At 28.8% G+C, this 15,603-nt stretch overlaps 2 protein-coding genes across 2 annotated transcripts; both read right to left on the reverse strand.

Moving 5' to 3' along the window:
- Window positions 1-191: 191 nt before the first annotated feature.
- LOC112696978 (IQ domain-containing protein IQM1) lies at window positions 192-3,171 on the reverse strand. The gene is made up of 7 exons (XM_025749945.3): window positions 2,654-3,171; window positions 1,908-2,556; window positions 1,727-1,815; window positions 1,552-1,639; window positions 1,224-1,454; window positions 912-1,013; window positions 192-817 (listed from the first exon to the last, which is right to left on the reverse strand). Exons 2-7 carry the CDS (start codon window positions 2,544-2,546, stop codon window positions 416-418), a joined length of 1,551 nt encoding a protein of 516 aa, XP_025605730.1. The 5' UTR covers window positions 2,547-2,556; window positions 2,654-3,171; the 3' UTR covers window positions 192-415.
- Window positions 3,172-11,133: 7,962 nt separating this feature from the next.
- On the reverse strand, window positions 11,134-13,973 carry LOC112697023 (heat stress transcription factor A-2). Its single transcript, XM_025750005.3, has 3 exons — window positions 13,241-13,973; window positions 11,777-12,610; window positions 11,134-11,661 (listed from the first exon to the last, which is right to left on the reverse strand). The coding sequence occupies exons 1-2, from the start codon at window positions 13,745-13,747 to the stop codon at window positions 11,807-11,809; spliced, it is 1,311 nt and encodes a 436-aa protein (XP_025605790.1). The 5' UTR covers window positions 13,748-13,973; the 3' UTR covers window positions 11,134-11,661; window positions 11,777-11,806.
- Between the last annotated feature and the right edge of the window lie 1,630 nt (window positions 13,974-15,603).

The raw sequence follows: 15,603 nt of genomic DNA on the forward strand, positions 1-15,603 counted from the left end.
GGACGAAGGAATTTGAGTGTGTTTCAGGGGAAGTGCATATTGCCAAATTTGTACAAAAATTCGTTGCTATTTACTTTCGTGCAACTTAATTTCTTCTTTCCTCATACTTATCGTTTATTTATTTACTTTATTTTATTGAAACTAATTGTTTAAAAACTTTAAATGTCTTTATGGAGCACATCAACATAATGTAAAGAATGAAAAAATTGGTTCTTTCTTTCTTTCTGGCTTCCCAAAAAACAATGGGAAAAAAAAATGGGTGAAGCATCCAATGTGCCACACGAAATCCAATCCTAAGAAATACAATACAAATTCTTACATTAAAATGAAAAAAGAAATAAAGAATGAAAGAAGATTTGTGGTTAGTTCCTCTACTCATCCACCAAGATTTATCAGTTTTATTGGGCCTTGGACCTTAACTTGCAGCTGGGATTGGGTTTCTTGGGCTTGGTAATCCCATATATGCAAGCCTAGGGGACATTCTAACTTTTGGGCTGGGCCTAGGTGATGGAATTGGGCCGTAGTTAGTAACGCGTGAAGAAGTGGGCCTTGGAGACAAATGGACATGCTCCAATGCTCTTGATTGAAGGTGTCCAGGGTAGTCACGCACACACCCAATACGAGGCCCAGCCCCAGTTGACCACTTGCAAGACAACCTCTTTGAGAGGTTTAATATTTGGCCACCTTCTTTATTGGTTGGTACAATGTTGCTCTCATTCTCATTATTAATTGCAGTTGTAGCAGGTACTGATTGTGATTGATTAGTGAATGAATTAATCCCAATCAGTGATGGAGTATCATCATCTATTGCACATCTCTGCATAAACACAGAACAACATAATCTAGTGAGTGATATGTCCAATTTTATGTTCACAAGTCACAACAACAACCAATCATTAATCAATACATACCTTCACATTGGATAGGTCTACATTGTTGTCTTCAAGAAAGCTTATGAACTCTTTGAAGTTCTCTTCAGTAGGGTGGTAGTGACCACTATAAGGCCAAATTGCCTGTAATGTGTACAATATGTCAGAAATTCTCTTATTATAATAGAACAGTTGTCTTTTTGCGAAGATATTAGTTGAGAATCGTCAAATTCTTAACTATTATATTCACATGAAGATTGCGAAGATATTAGTTGAGAATCGTCAAATTCGTTCACATGAAGATAACTGATCGTGATTTTTTATCTTAATAAAATCGTGTATCTATGTCTGTACCTCAAGGACACCCCGACGAGCCACTAATCTGCCAGCTGCTGTGGTGGCACCACCAGAAAGAAAGCTTGAGTGCTGAAAGGTACCCTTTTGTTTTCTTCCAACATACAAAGACCTTGTGGTGCTCAAAACAAATATCCATTTTGACTTTTCATCAGTATCTACAACTCTCCCATCTTGTTTGTACACAAGCTTCCCATTCTCAACAATCACTTCATATTCTTCTCTTTCATTCTGCAACAATCAATCAACAACCAATGTTAGATCACACCATACACTTAAACTTCATATGCTCTAATAAGTATTGTTTGGAATTAATTAACAAACTCACAGGTCCAAGATACTTGATGCACTGGCGTTGCAGAGTGGCCCTTGGACATTTCTCAAGATTTATTTCCTTGCCATCTCCAATATCCAACCTGCATAATTGCATATCCATATCCAAGCTTAGAATACACCACTTTTCTAATGAATATGATGAATGGGGAATAAACAAAAGAGTTTACCAGTAGAAAAATGGCTGAGTGCTCTGGCTTTCAAACCAAATATCATAGTATATGTGTAGATTATGTCCATAGCGATGACGAGGGTCAATCTGTAACACAAGAAGTATATGCGGAAATTATTTAACTACTCTCAGCTATCAACTTCATACAGAGTTTTCACATGAAAAAATAAGTAACTTACAGCTTCAAGCCAATGTTGAAGTGCTAATTTTTGTGCCTTTTCATCCTTGGATAAACCTTTTCCAACCTTAGCAGCTCTTGTTCTAGCCCTTGCCCACCTTGACACGGCGGTTTCCGGCTTCTCCACATCAAAGAAGGAAACTGAACTTCTCTTGAGAGCAGCAAAATCCAAAGCCTTCCACCATAGCTCCTCAACAACAACTGCACAATCTGCAAGGTTTCTTCTAGTGCGGTAACTCTTATACACTTTTTGGAGTTTTGTTGCAGCAGCATCAAGCTCACTCACTGGCCTAGGTGAAGAGAAAACCACTGCCTGAGGCAGAGAAAGCAGAGGAACTTCTCTCTTATTGGTTTCAACAATGGAAGAAGAATCATGATCCATTTTCTCTCCCTTATGTTCTACAAAGGAGTAGCTTCTTTCAAGAACCACATTCTGGGGTCTGTGTTCCCTCAAACGCCTTGAACGTGTGACACTAGAATCAGAATCATCAGCTTCTCTTTTGTTGAAGCTTGATGATGCTCTCAGAATCAAAGCTCCATCTTTGGAAGCAAAAGTGATGTTGAAAGGTACATCAATGAGTGAAGAGTATGTAACAACTTCTTCCCAAGCCGATTGGAGTAATGAAAGTGATAATCCCATATATAATTAGCTGCAGAAAATTAAAAATCTTAGACTCCAAAATCCAAATCAAAGAGATGAAATGAAATACAGAACAAATGCAAATAATAGTTTATCATATGATTTACCTTTCTTATGTTATGTTAATATTGTTGCTGAATATGATTGTATGTATGGATATATATAGGGAAGGGGTGTTCAAAAACGTGTCAAGAACTGAAAACAGTTTGAATTCAACAGTGTGGAATTAAGGGGAATAATGAATGAAGCAAAAAGGGATTTGGTGAATGTATTAATATATATGAAGTCCTTGAGAGAGGGTTGAGTTTCTTGTTGTGCACGGCGATGTATAGGAGCAACCTATGACTTTGTTTATAATGAATTCAAAGCTGTGTGCTTTGAATTACTTATTTTGCACTTTATTTTCTTCTTCTTCTTTGAGGGTCAGAGTGAGCAAAGGAACATGCATAGTAAGTATATATATATATAGATACATATATATAAGAACAAAAACAACCACCCTAGCTAGTTCATAGTTGCTGGCGGTCAAAGAAGGTAAGCTTTTGCGAGTTTCCATGAACAAACACGGATTGCTTTTTTTAATTCTAGTAAACTGTGATTTCGTGTTTTTTTTTTTTTTTCTCTTAACACCCTGTTCAAAGCATACTTGGGCTTTTTTTATTTAAACAAAATAAATTAATTATTTAATTAAATAAATTTTGCTCGCATAAAGAATAAAATTGCAAATTACAAAAAGTACGCAATTAGGTAGTATTTAGAGGGGAGACAAAGATTGAGAAATTGATATTAAGAGAGAAATTAAAAGACAGAGACTGAAATAAGAGTGAAGTTTTAATTTAATTTACACAAAAAATAAAATTAAAATTAATTAATTAAAATTGAAGTATTTTAAATATAAAATATTATTAAAATTTTAATTTTTGTTCAAAAAAATTTTAATTTTTTGTATTTCTATTTTTTAAAAATATTAAAATACTTAAATTTTAAAAATAAAGACTAAAATTTTAATACCAATTTCTAACTAAATTAATAAATATATATCGAATCTTAATTTTTTAATTTCCGTCTCGATATCTCAAAATAAATCCTCTCAGAAATAATAGAAAGTGTATGGTTACGCTTTTTTTTTTTGTCAGCTTTCTTAAATTTAAAAAATTAACAACTTAAAGTTTTAACATTTTTTATTAACATGATAGATATAGATGAGATGAGTAAGTTGTTAGCAGCTAGGAGTTTTAATTTGTAAATAATAGTCAACGAACTCGGTACCAAGTTGATGAGATCAATCACTGCCCGCGTTTGTGGTTGTTTGGAATAATAAATTCTTAAATTATTATACATTTTTTTATTTTTAATATTGGTGTGGCTGTTACTTTGATCATATTCACTTATTCACATCACTGCTCAAATTTTATAATAAGTAATATATTCACATCACTGCTTTTGATCCACAATAGTACCATTCGTACTCATGCTTTTGACACTAGAAATAATGAAATATCATTTGAGTCAAGAACCGACAAATGTGTTACAACTTGTAACCTTATAGAATTCTAGGATTTTTTTATTATAAATAAAAAATTATTATTTAAAAAAAATAAAAAATATTATTTATCAAGATATAATTTTTGTGCAGTTCGCTCAATGAATAAGCCAACTATGTTAGTTTGCGGTGTGGGATTCAAATGTCAACACCATGGACATTGTGTTTAATCCTTTTAGAAAAATTTTATATATATAAAAAAAAGTGAAAATTTAAGTGCAGTCGACTTTACGTAAAGTTGATAATTGAGAGCAGTTAGATAAAAATTTTGTCAAATCAGTCAAATCATTTAACGACTCTCAACTATTAACTTCACGTGAAATCGACTAAGTTTTTACCATTAAAAAAAACAAAAGAGAAATCAGAGAAGTTTTGTCAATGCTTAATTGGCTACGAAAAGTTGCGTGTGTGTGTGAAATTTTAAAGTTTGCGTTCATATATTAAAGCTTTTTTCATAGACAAAACCTACATTAACCAATTGAGCTCTCTATTGCTAACAAAAAGTAAACGTAGGATTCAACTCCGAAACTTGGTAGAAATAATAATCACTTGTGAGTTTAAATTGGTAGGATTCTTGTTTATACACAAGAGAGACAGAGACTCAAGTCATGGTAGTTAAGAATGACCCCTTAACAAGTTGCTTTTAGTAATGCTTCTTGATTCTTACGCAGATTAGTTCAGCCATTTCAAACGTGAGAATGAAATTATTGGTTGAAGACAGTGACGACTCATAATTCTTATGGATTTTTCTTTAATTTAGGATCAGTTTGGATAAATTCATAAATAATTTTTTTAAAATTTTTAATTTATAAAAAATTACGGTATTAATGTTTAGTATAATTTTTAAAATTAAATCGTAACTTTTGAAGAAACTATAGAAGTGTTTATATAGAAGTTTAAAAAATGAATTTTCTTTAATACAAATTTTTTTATCATTTTTTTTAAAATAAATACTTTTAAAACTAAAATACTAAAAACAAAATATTTATTTATAAGTTACTTTTAATATAAATATTTATTATTTAAACTCTTTTATCAAAAAGAGTTTAATTAAATTGTTTATCCAAACTATGTGTTTGTTTGGGCGCCATTAAATCAATAAAAAAAGATTTTTTTCAATGATTTTTTTTATGTTATAGTATGTTTGCCAAATTTTTAATAGTAAAAATAAAAGCACTAGGAAAATAATTTTTTTTTTGAGAAGCTACAATTTACATTTTTTTAAATTTTTTTAAAAAAATATTTTTTATATAATAAATGAACAAAAAAATACTTTTATCTTATTTTACCCGATAATTATAAATAAAAAGATCTTTTTTACATTAAAATATTCAAATAAAAAATTACTTTTATTTTTATAAAAAAATTTCTAAAAAAATATCATTTAAATTTTTTTTTTCGAGATTGACATCGAAATAAATAAGTACTATACTTTATTGGTATGCTACTATGCTAGTGATTACTATGAATGATTTTAACTGAATAATCTAAAGGATATATATGCACTTATAGGATGTTTAATAATGTTTCTTTCTTTTCCCCTTTTGCCAAATATAATGCCTTAGTCCATTTAGCTAGTCTTGATATTCCATCATAGAGTTTATTTTATAGGAGGGTGTAAAAAGTAAAAAAATGGTTTAAATAATAAAAGTTAGTTTTGAATATAGTGATGTAACTAGAAAATAATAATGCATATAGTGATGTCAAAATCATGAAGAAAGATAAAGGTACTACTACTATATACTACTACTGTGTTGTACGTTGTTTTAATGTGGATGGAAAAGCTTTAATAAAAGAAAACACGATTTAGCAAGGATCACGTTCTTTGGTGGGTCATGTTATGCAAAAATAAAATCAAATTTTATTTCACATGGACTAGTTTTTGGGATATTCTCAATGTGCTATGTGCTAACACGTGAGTCAGGTCAATATGGTCAAATATCAATACCATTCTATTCTTTTCAATCTTCATTTTTTTTTAAGCATGGAAAATTATTGTTGCACTTTTCTAAAGCCATGTACGTTTTGGGTATCTTCCTTGCTCCTTCTGTTTTATAAGAAGAAGGAAGGAGATCATCATGTGGCCATAGGGATTTTCTTAAAACAAAATTTGTAGATATACATATTAGGTCGCTCCTCAAATGAAAATTCTATTATTGTCATTATGTCAAAATATTTCATTTTGACCATATAAATTATAAGACTTAATTTTTATATATTATAAAAGTGTTACTTTTATTTAAAGTGTAGCTAAATAAATAAGTTATATTTTTTAAACAAAATTATCATAAAAAGATATTTTTAGTATTTTTATTAGAGTAATTACCTACATATTATTGTATATGTGATCGGTTAATACGTATTACATTAATTAAGTAGTTGGATCAAATATATAAAACTATTTGTTTAAAATTATTTTCACTCTTCTGACTTGATGAGTTACCCTATCAAAATTTATAAAAAAAAAAAATTGGAGATACGATTTTTTTGTTTCGAATTTTTAATGTTTTAAGTTTGTGTTATTAATGAAAAGTGTACATGTAATCAGAATAGTACATATACGTCAAAAAAATTAGTATGAGTGGCAAGAGATACTAAGTCAAATATTTATATTTGACTGCATGTATTTAGAATAGAATAGTACATATATATCAAAAAATTATGATGTTATGAATTCTTTTCTTTAATTATGTTACTCTAGGACTATGAGATGTCTATTAAGTTTACTTGATCTATGAAAATGAGTTGTTCTTATTTTCATGAGTTACTTGATGTTTTGTTGTGATATATCTTGTTCATAATCTTAGATCTATATATAATCAATACTGTGATGTTCTTTTTAATAGTAGAATAATATGTAACAATAAAATTCATAAACTTAAATTATTAGGTATTAAAATGAATGATAAAAAATTACTGAATCAATATTCTCTTTAATTATCAAAGCGATTCTTTGAAACGTCTCATACTCTTATTGAATCCAATTTTCGATATTGGACTTGTAGAAATAATCTAAAACACTATCTAAGTATCTTACATCCATGTCGAGGCATGCATTTTATGTAAATATTCACTAAGTTTCCAAGTTTTCAATCATTTAAAACTTAAAATGTTAATTTTTCTATAAATATTACACTTTGAGAATTTTAAAACATACTGTTCATCATATATAGGTGTATATATTGTTTATCAAACTCTTAAACATGTAGGCATATAAGATATAAGATAATATCTTCTTAATTAAAACAAATTTTGAATAAAGTCTGCGGTCATATATAGTAATGTAACCTCAAATTAAATCTACATGTTTGGTGGTATCTTGCATACAGTAGTCAAGTATAAATCATATAGGGAAAATTCTTTGATGGCTATAAAAATAGAATAAAGTGGGATTTTTTTATATATTTTTTGAGCGAAATTTAGATATCATAAAAGACATCAAATATATATATATATATATCATATTTGACCACTTTAATTAATAATTATATTAGATATATACTAAAATTAATATATTTATTAAGATAAAATATATATTAGTATATAAAATATGTATTAAAAACAAATTAAATAATATATATTTATATATAAATATAAAATAATATAATATATTTTAGTATATTCATAATATTATCATAAACCATTTAAATGATGCTGACAACTCTCTTCTAGCTAGTGTATATTTTCCTCACGCTACAATAAATTTATACATTTGACTTTGAACTTTTTGTCCTTATTCTGAATCAGCGGTATTACTATTTTATTCACTAATTTGATGTCAAAACTCAAAACCGCTAGCAGCCCTTCTTACATAACATTTCGTAACCATGAATCCTGTACCAAAATATTAAAGAATAATGGCATTAATTTATAGTCAACATACATTAACCTAATTAAGTATACTTTTATATAAAATGTTAGTTGTGTTTCCAAGTCATACAAATAAGTCGTCGGTGATTTGGTTTAGAGGGTACGTATGTTTGATTTTCTTATCCTTATTCTTATCTATCTGCTTCACAATCAATACCACATTACAACTTGTGTTTTGTCTCCACAACTTGAGAGAAATATATAGAGTTTGGTAGAATATTCGCTATTACTATAATATTCAAAGTGAATTATCTTTAGATACAAAGCGAAAGAAATTTATGTGGAGCAAGCCGACAGAATGATGAAAGGGCAATGCCATGCATGTCTCCGAAGAAAATGAGATGGAAAAAGCATGCAATGATTCATTAATCATTATTGTTTATTTGTTGATCGATTTCGTTTCAATAACTAGTAGACCCTTTTAATATGTAGGATCAAATTATTAGGTAGCCATTTAAATTAAAAAATCACTTTAATAAAGATATTAAAAATATATTTTTTTAAAGATGTTTATATATGTTATATTATTATTAAATATTTTTATTAAATTAGTTAATAATTTATTTTTTAATAAATTAAAAGAAAATTGATTTATTATAGCAATAATAATAAACTCAATTGTTTGTATCATAATTATTAGATCCGATTTGATCCGATTGAATTACACAATGTAACTAAATATCTTTAATTTTTTTTATAAAAAAAACAAATATATCTCTAACTTTTTGTTTTACAGATATTTAAATTCTTAAAAATTTTAAAATATAATTAAATTTCTAAAAAAAATATTTATTGTTATTATTATAAAAAAAATTAATTTTCATTTAATTTGTTAAGAAATTAAAAAATAACTAATTCATTAATACATCAAATAATAATACGACACGTAACTGTTAATTATAAAAAGACGTTTTACGTGTCTTTATGAAACCATCCCTTCAAACTATTATTCAAAAAGAGGAGATAGCATACAACAAGGTTATGAATTTGGTGATTGGAACAAAATACACAAACATAGCATGTATATATTTAATTATGTATTATATATGAAATATCCGTTAATTAGAATCAACACAAGTTTTTTGTGCATATATTGCTACCTTGCTCCTTAAGAATAAAATATAGCATTTCATTGTTTCAAATAAAAATTATTATTCATTGGTTTAGAAGATTATCAAATCAAATATAAGAACAAAAGAAACAAAATTTATATGTAAAATAAAAAAGTTTTTTAATGTATCTAAAACATCAATGTTTTAATAATCTTAATAGTTAATTTTAATTAATATATATTATATATTTTCACTATTAAAATTAACAATTAAAATATCATATATACTTGAAACTTTTTCTATAAAATAATATTTTTTACTCGGAGCTAGCTATTGCTGTTAGCCGCCACAGAATGAGTCTATGAATCAATGCCATAACCTTTTTATTTTTATTTTTTTATTTTTTCCTTTGGACTTGTTGCCATAACATTTCAAGTAATCAAATGTCTCGATTATATTCCGAGATCAACGTAAAGACTAAAAAAGTCAGCAGTAAATATCTTGAATTTGCTAATATCTCCGTTGTATCTATTTAATTTGATGTGTTTCTAGAGTAGTACTAATAATACTGAATTAATTTATTAAGGTCCATGGAATATATATACTGTTATGTCAACTAGTTATTAAGAGCAAGTGATAAGCCTTATACACATCTACATCAATTAGTATGAAAATTCAGTTATTATTTGTCATCTTAAGATCACAAATTATTTATATAGCCTCTAACCTATACATTATATCTTCTTAAATAATGTATTTTAAAGAGTTCTAATGTGTTTTTTGTAAAAGAAAATGACAATAAAATCATAAGATGGATACTATATATGAAAACTTGACTACTTAGCAAACAAAAAAGAAAAGGAGAATATCATTGTTTTTTTGGCAGTGACAGAAAAGCGTGAAATAAAAAAACTATACCTAGTAATGGGTCATTGGGTCCATTCCGATAAAATGGCCCAATATGCCGAAGAATCCAATTAATTTAGGTTAGTTTAATGTACACCAAAAACAAATTGAGGTTAGTTTAATACCGAAATAAAAAATTGAGGTTAGGTAGTTGGTTAACTGATTCACGTATAGACGAGAATACGTCACTAAATGTTTTGAATGAATTTATACCAAAAAAAAAATGTTTTGAATATTTTTCAAGTTGTCTAGCGTTCTTGCTATAACTTTAGGGTTAGTAATCATGTAATATTGAAATATTTTTAAGAAAATATAGAAAACTAACCTTAAATTTTTTAATATTGACTAATTTAAGATTTAATATTAAAAAATTATAATTTAAAATTTCAAAATCTCAAATAAACAAAACAATTTTATAAAAATTTATTATTTAACGTTATTATAATTTAAGCATGTTTTTTTGAAGGGTAATTTAAGCATGTTAATACTACTTTAACAACGGAAAAGATAAACATAAATTAGCTTACTCATAGGTCATGACCCTAATAAACGCTGGTACTAACAACTTGGTTAGCCAAGTAGTTACTCACTTGTCGACTTAAACAAATATTTCAAATCTTGTCCTATGTATACAATAATTTATTGACCAATAATAGACTCTTAAATAAAATTTAGATTCGCAACAAATTAATCATTAACCTAATAACTTGAAAAATACCATGAATAAAAAAAATACTAAGAAGTAAGAACAACGAAATGTTTGAATTTGAGTTGATTCCCAAGAGCAGACAAAAAAAAAACTTACTCGTAATAAGCGCTTGATGAAGTTTAAAGTGATTTGATGTTATTATTAAAATAGTGAAAAGTGAAAATACTGTGAATCTTGAGAGTCGGCAAAAGAGTCTTCTAAGTTATAATGCATGAACCTATTGAAATACAAACCTTATCGATATTGATTACATAAGAGTCCCATCAAAAGGGAAATAACACGCGGCCACTATCAATTTTGAACTGCATTAATGCTACCAAAATTCAAAATGCACACTGCTAACTGCTAAGTATACATGATAATTTAATTTATTATTATTATTACTACTACTGTTATCATCACTGGCGACCGGGAAACAATACTTGTCCACCAACCAATTGGTTGTTATGCTTCGGGAAGCATAATTTGTCCACGTGTTGTATTTACTTCTGTTTCTACATTCACAGATAAAATAATGATTCTTTATTCACACCTAATTTGATCTTATATTTGTTTGAGAGTACATTTGTCTCCATCAAAATATTGGAGGACATTGTGATTTTCGTTGACACTCTAGAATAGTTACATGGATACGTAAATCCTTGTCTTGTGTTACATTTGTTGCATTATTACAGTGGATTTGGAGGTTTACTTGTGCAGCAGTAGCAACTTAAACTAGTCAGCGTTTTTTTCCATCTCCATTATTACATCCTTTAGTAAACCAAGCTACTAAAATTTACAACAGCATTCTCTAGTATATTACATCAGAGGTTATTAATTAGGACCTACTTCAACATACGAGGCTAAGGTATGAACAGGCTCATATGTGAATTCCTACACCAATAACTGAGTCCTAACACCAAGGAAACAAAGGAAACACAAGGATCGGAGTCATGTGATCACTGCTTTTGAAAGCTAGCAATTGAAGAGCCTTAAAATATTGAGCTCTTCTTCTTTTGGTTGTAGTAGAGATGTGCACAAACACCCTCTTGCAACCTGCAAATGCACACAGCACATATTGTCAAAATAGAACAACAATGATGAATGTGATGCAGATTACTCAAAATCAAACAAAATGATTTGATTAGTTTTGAGTGTTATTAGTTATTACCATTGTCACGGCATTCATTTATGTAAAGATTCAACTAGTTTGCCCCACCAAGCCACCAGCAGATGCAGATGCAGAACCAACCCAATCTGTTGGCTTAGTAATCAAATCCTCCAACTCAAGATAAATATTTGAGTCATTCACATCAAGTTCTTCATCAGCACCACCATTATTTTCCCCCAATAGGTTCTCTGTCATGGCATGATAAGCAGAAGGTACATCACCACCCCTTGAAAAACCATAGCTTCTCAAGCCTTGTACCTTGTTGCATAACTCACCTTCCAGAGGAGAAGGAACAGTTTGCTCTATCTTATTGCTAGTGCTCATCACATTTTCAGACAATAGTCCATCAAGTTCAGATTGCAATGTAGACAATTGTTGATGACCTTGTTGGCATCTATAATCAACACTAGGCGTTGGTTCCAGCAATCTGCGCCTCTTGAGCATGTCGGTGCCATCGAGCTCCCTCTTCCTCTTAATCTTTTGGAGGAGCTGTTCCACAAAGGCTGGCTTTCTGGCCATTCTGGTGAGGAAATATATCATCTGATACTGCTTCGTCTGGACGTTCTGAATCCGGTCCTGAACGCTTGAGATATGAACGTGGGAACTTTCTTGCTGTTGTCTCAGCTTCAGAATTTCAAGTTTGAGTATGTTTTGGTCCTCCTTCAGCTTCTCAACTTCAGCCTCAAGGCAAGGCTTAGCTGGGTCGATGAAAGCTCCTTGATGCAGTTTGTTGTACTTGCTTCTCCTCCTTATGTTCTTCAGCAAATGCTTCTTCCCTCCTTGGAATCCTTCGTTTGCAAACTCCCAACGATCTGAATCAACCTTCCTAAAGCCCTATAACACCAAAGGAAACATCAATCAAACATATTAGTAAATCTTGAAACCTTAAGGATCAAAAAGAATTCCAATGTCATCCAATTACAATCATCAACCACATATTGGAGACACTTCCAATGCTTAAAGAATTAAACTACATACATGTTAATCCTCCAAAAGCAATTGATTTTCAAATATCCTATTTAATTTTGACACATTGACAAATGTATATCACAACATTCATGCCGTCCATGTAAAAAGGTAATTAATGTGAAAGGTAATTATGGCGGCAACGTAATTATTTTTACAGTAACATGATAGAGTATTAAAATTAACTTCTATGTTACAACAAAAACTCAAATATATATATATATATATATGAAAAGTACAGGTATCAATATATTATTTACCAACTTATTGCACATGTATAAAAAGACACATCTAAAAAATATATCTATAAAAACATTTTCATTAAACTCAGTCATAAAAAAGAAATACGGTTGATAAAGTAGCAAGATATATATATATATATATATATGAATTTAAAAGAACAAAACACTCAAATTTAGTATATATATGCATTTAATCGAACACATGGCGAACAAATGTTGAAAGAGTAAAGTGATTGGAGTATTGAACATGACTCACATAGGTATTGAGCTGGCGAATGAAGCTGGAGAAGTTGCTGTGCTTGAAATACTTTGGAAGAAGCACTTTGGCGAACTCGTGAGACTCCCAAACGATGAAGCTATCGCGGTTCTCGCTCCACGAAACAATCGGGTCGGTTTCCGGATCATCCACCATCTCGTACGTCTTCCTTAGAAACGGTGGCGGACCCGCCTCGTTAAGCCCTTCCATCGGTTTCGGCAACTCCACCGACGACGAAGATGACGACACGTTAACGGCGCCGTCATCAGCAACCTCCTCTTTGACGCGAGGCTCTTCTTCTTCCGTCACTTCCGAGTTGCTCTTCTTCTTATCAGACTCGTCGCTTGAAACGTCGTCGTTTTGCTGCAAGAAGCGGCAGGAAGACGTCACTTGCTCTGATTTGACTCTCACCATTTCCACTGGTTTTTCTTCCGCAATAGCTTTGTTGAACTGTGGCGGTGAGCAAGCCTGGCCGCCACCGCTTCCAGCGTGAGCAAGCAGCACCATCTTAGAAGTTGGTTGAAATTGTGGTTTGTCGGTTTTTGAGGGATTGGAGTTGAGAGTAGAGTAAAGGTAGTGATGAGAGTGAGTGAGAGATTAAGAAAAGTGATGGACTTATAAGTTCCATTTATAGAAAAGGAGAAAGGTAAAAAATAATGATTTGTGGTAGTGAAAGAAAGAGAAGTTTGGGAGTTTGCGTGTGTGTATGATAGTCTATTTTTGGAAACTCAGCGGAATGGCCACGTTGTCCTTCCTTTTATCTTTACGTGCCATGTCTAGCAATTTACTGGACCCACTGCCGGTCCCTATCATCTTATCCCTTTCGCTCACGTATACACTTTGGGAAAGATTGATAATTAAAGATTATTAGATTTAATTTAACGTATTATTTAATAATTTTTATTTATTAAATTTATTTAGAATAATTATTTAAATTAATTTATTTTTTAAAATTATAAAATATAAATAATAGCCTCTATAATATAATTTTTGTTCATCACTAATTTAAATTCTTAATGTAGTTATTAAAATATATTTTTTAATAATTAAACAGTAAATTTTTGTATGAAATAATAAATATATTTTTATACACGGTAATTAATTAATAATTGAGTAATGTTACATGTATATTAAAATTAGCTATTAAAATTAATCACAAATATAAAATATGTATTGAAATATAAATATACATTAAAAATAAATTAAATTACATATATATTTATACATTGATGATTGATTTTAGTAACTAATTTTAATGTACAAAATAATATTTTTGTTGATAATTGGTTATATATATATATATATATATATATATATATTAACGTGATTAATTATTCTAATAATATAATAGTATTAAGAGGCTTTTTTTTAAATGAAAATAAAAATAGTGATATATTTTAACATTATAATTTTTGGTATTTTTTAAAAATGTGGAAGATATATAAATCAAAATATCCGATTTCTATACTTCAAATTTTTTAATTTTTCTTTAACAGATTTCTATTCTCTCACAAATTCTTCGGTCCAATTTCACAAATCTCTTGGTCCGATTTATGTATCTTCATAAATCGAATTTTCCGATTTCTGTACTTCTTACAAATCGAATAGTCCAATTTTTATTTATCTAATTAAATAATTCCACATTTGAGAATAACATCCCATCAACCTACATTTTAAAAAAACACCATTGTTACTCTAATATAAAAACAAAATCTGGTACTAAGACTACACACTTTTATGCACATTCTGTTATTACTAAAAGTAATTAATAAAAAATATAAAATACAAAAAATGATATTTTATATTATAAACACAAAATAATACAAAAAACATTTGTGGTATTATTTTGATCTTTATGTTCATATAATATTTTAAAAATAAATTTAAATTTTTTAAAATAAAAAGTTAGTAAAATAATAAACTTAAAAATTAATACTATTAATTTTATAAAATATATATTTTATTATCTTAATTAAAAAAATTAATTCTTTATTTCATTATTTTACTAAAAAATAACTATCATCCTATCATATCATATTATTATTGATAGAGCCAATGATAAAAATGACTATATTTGTTGTCAATTAAAATTTGCTGATTAATCATGTTAAAATATATTATAATAAACAATTTAAGTAATTATATTAAATAACATGATTATTTTTAACTACCACTAAAAATGAAATAATACTCTATTAAAAAATGTTAGGAATCAAGATAGTTTCAGCTAAAAATCAAGCAAATACTTTTAGGTGAATCCAAAACTTCTATATAGATGGTGTTTATGTTAGGCGTTAGGATGTTTCTTTTCTTTGTAAATTAGATGGTTGTAAATCTATTTTTTGATTTATCATGTTTTAGGC

Source organism: Arachis hypogaea, chromosome 1 (assembly GCF_003086295.3).
Source record: "Arachis hypogaea cultivar Tifrunner chromosome 1, arahy.Tifrunner.gnm2.J5K5, whole genome shotgun sequence".
Lineage (NCBI taxonomy): Eukaryota > Viridiplantae > Streptophyta > Magnoliopsida > Fabales > Fabaceae > Arachis > Arachis hypogaea.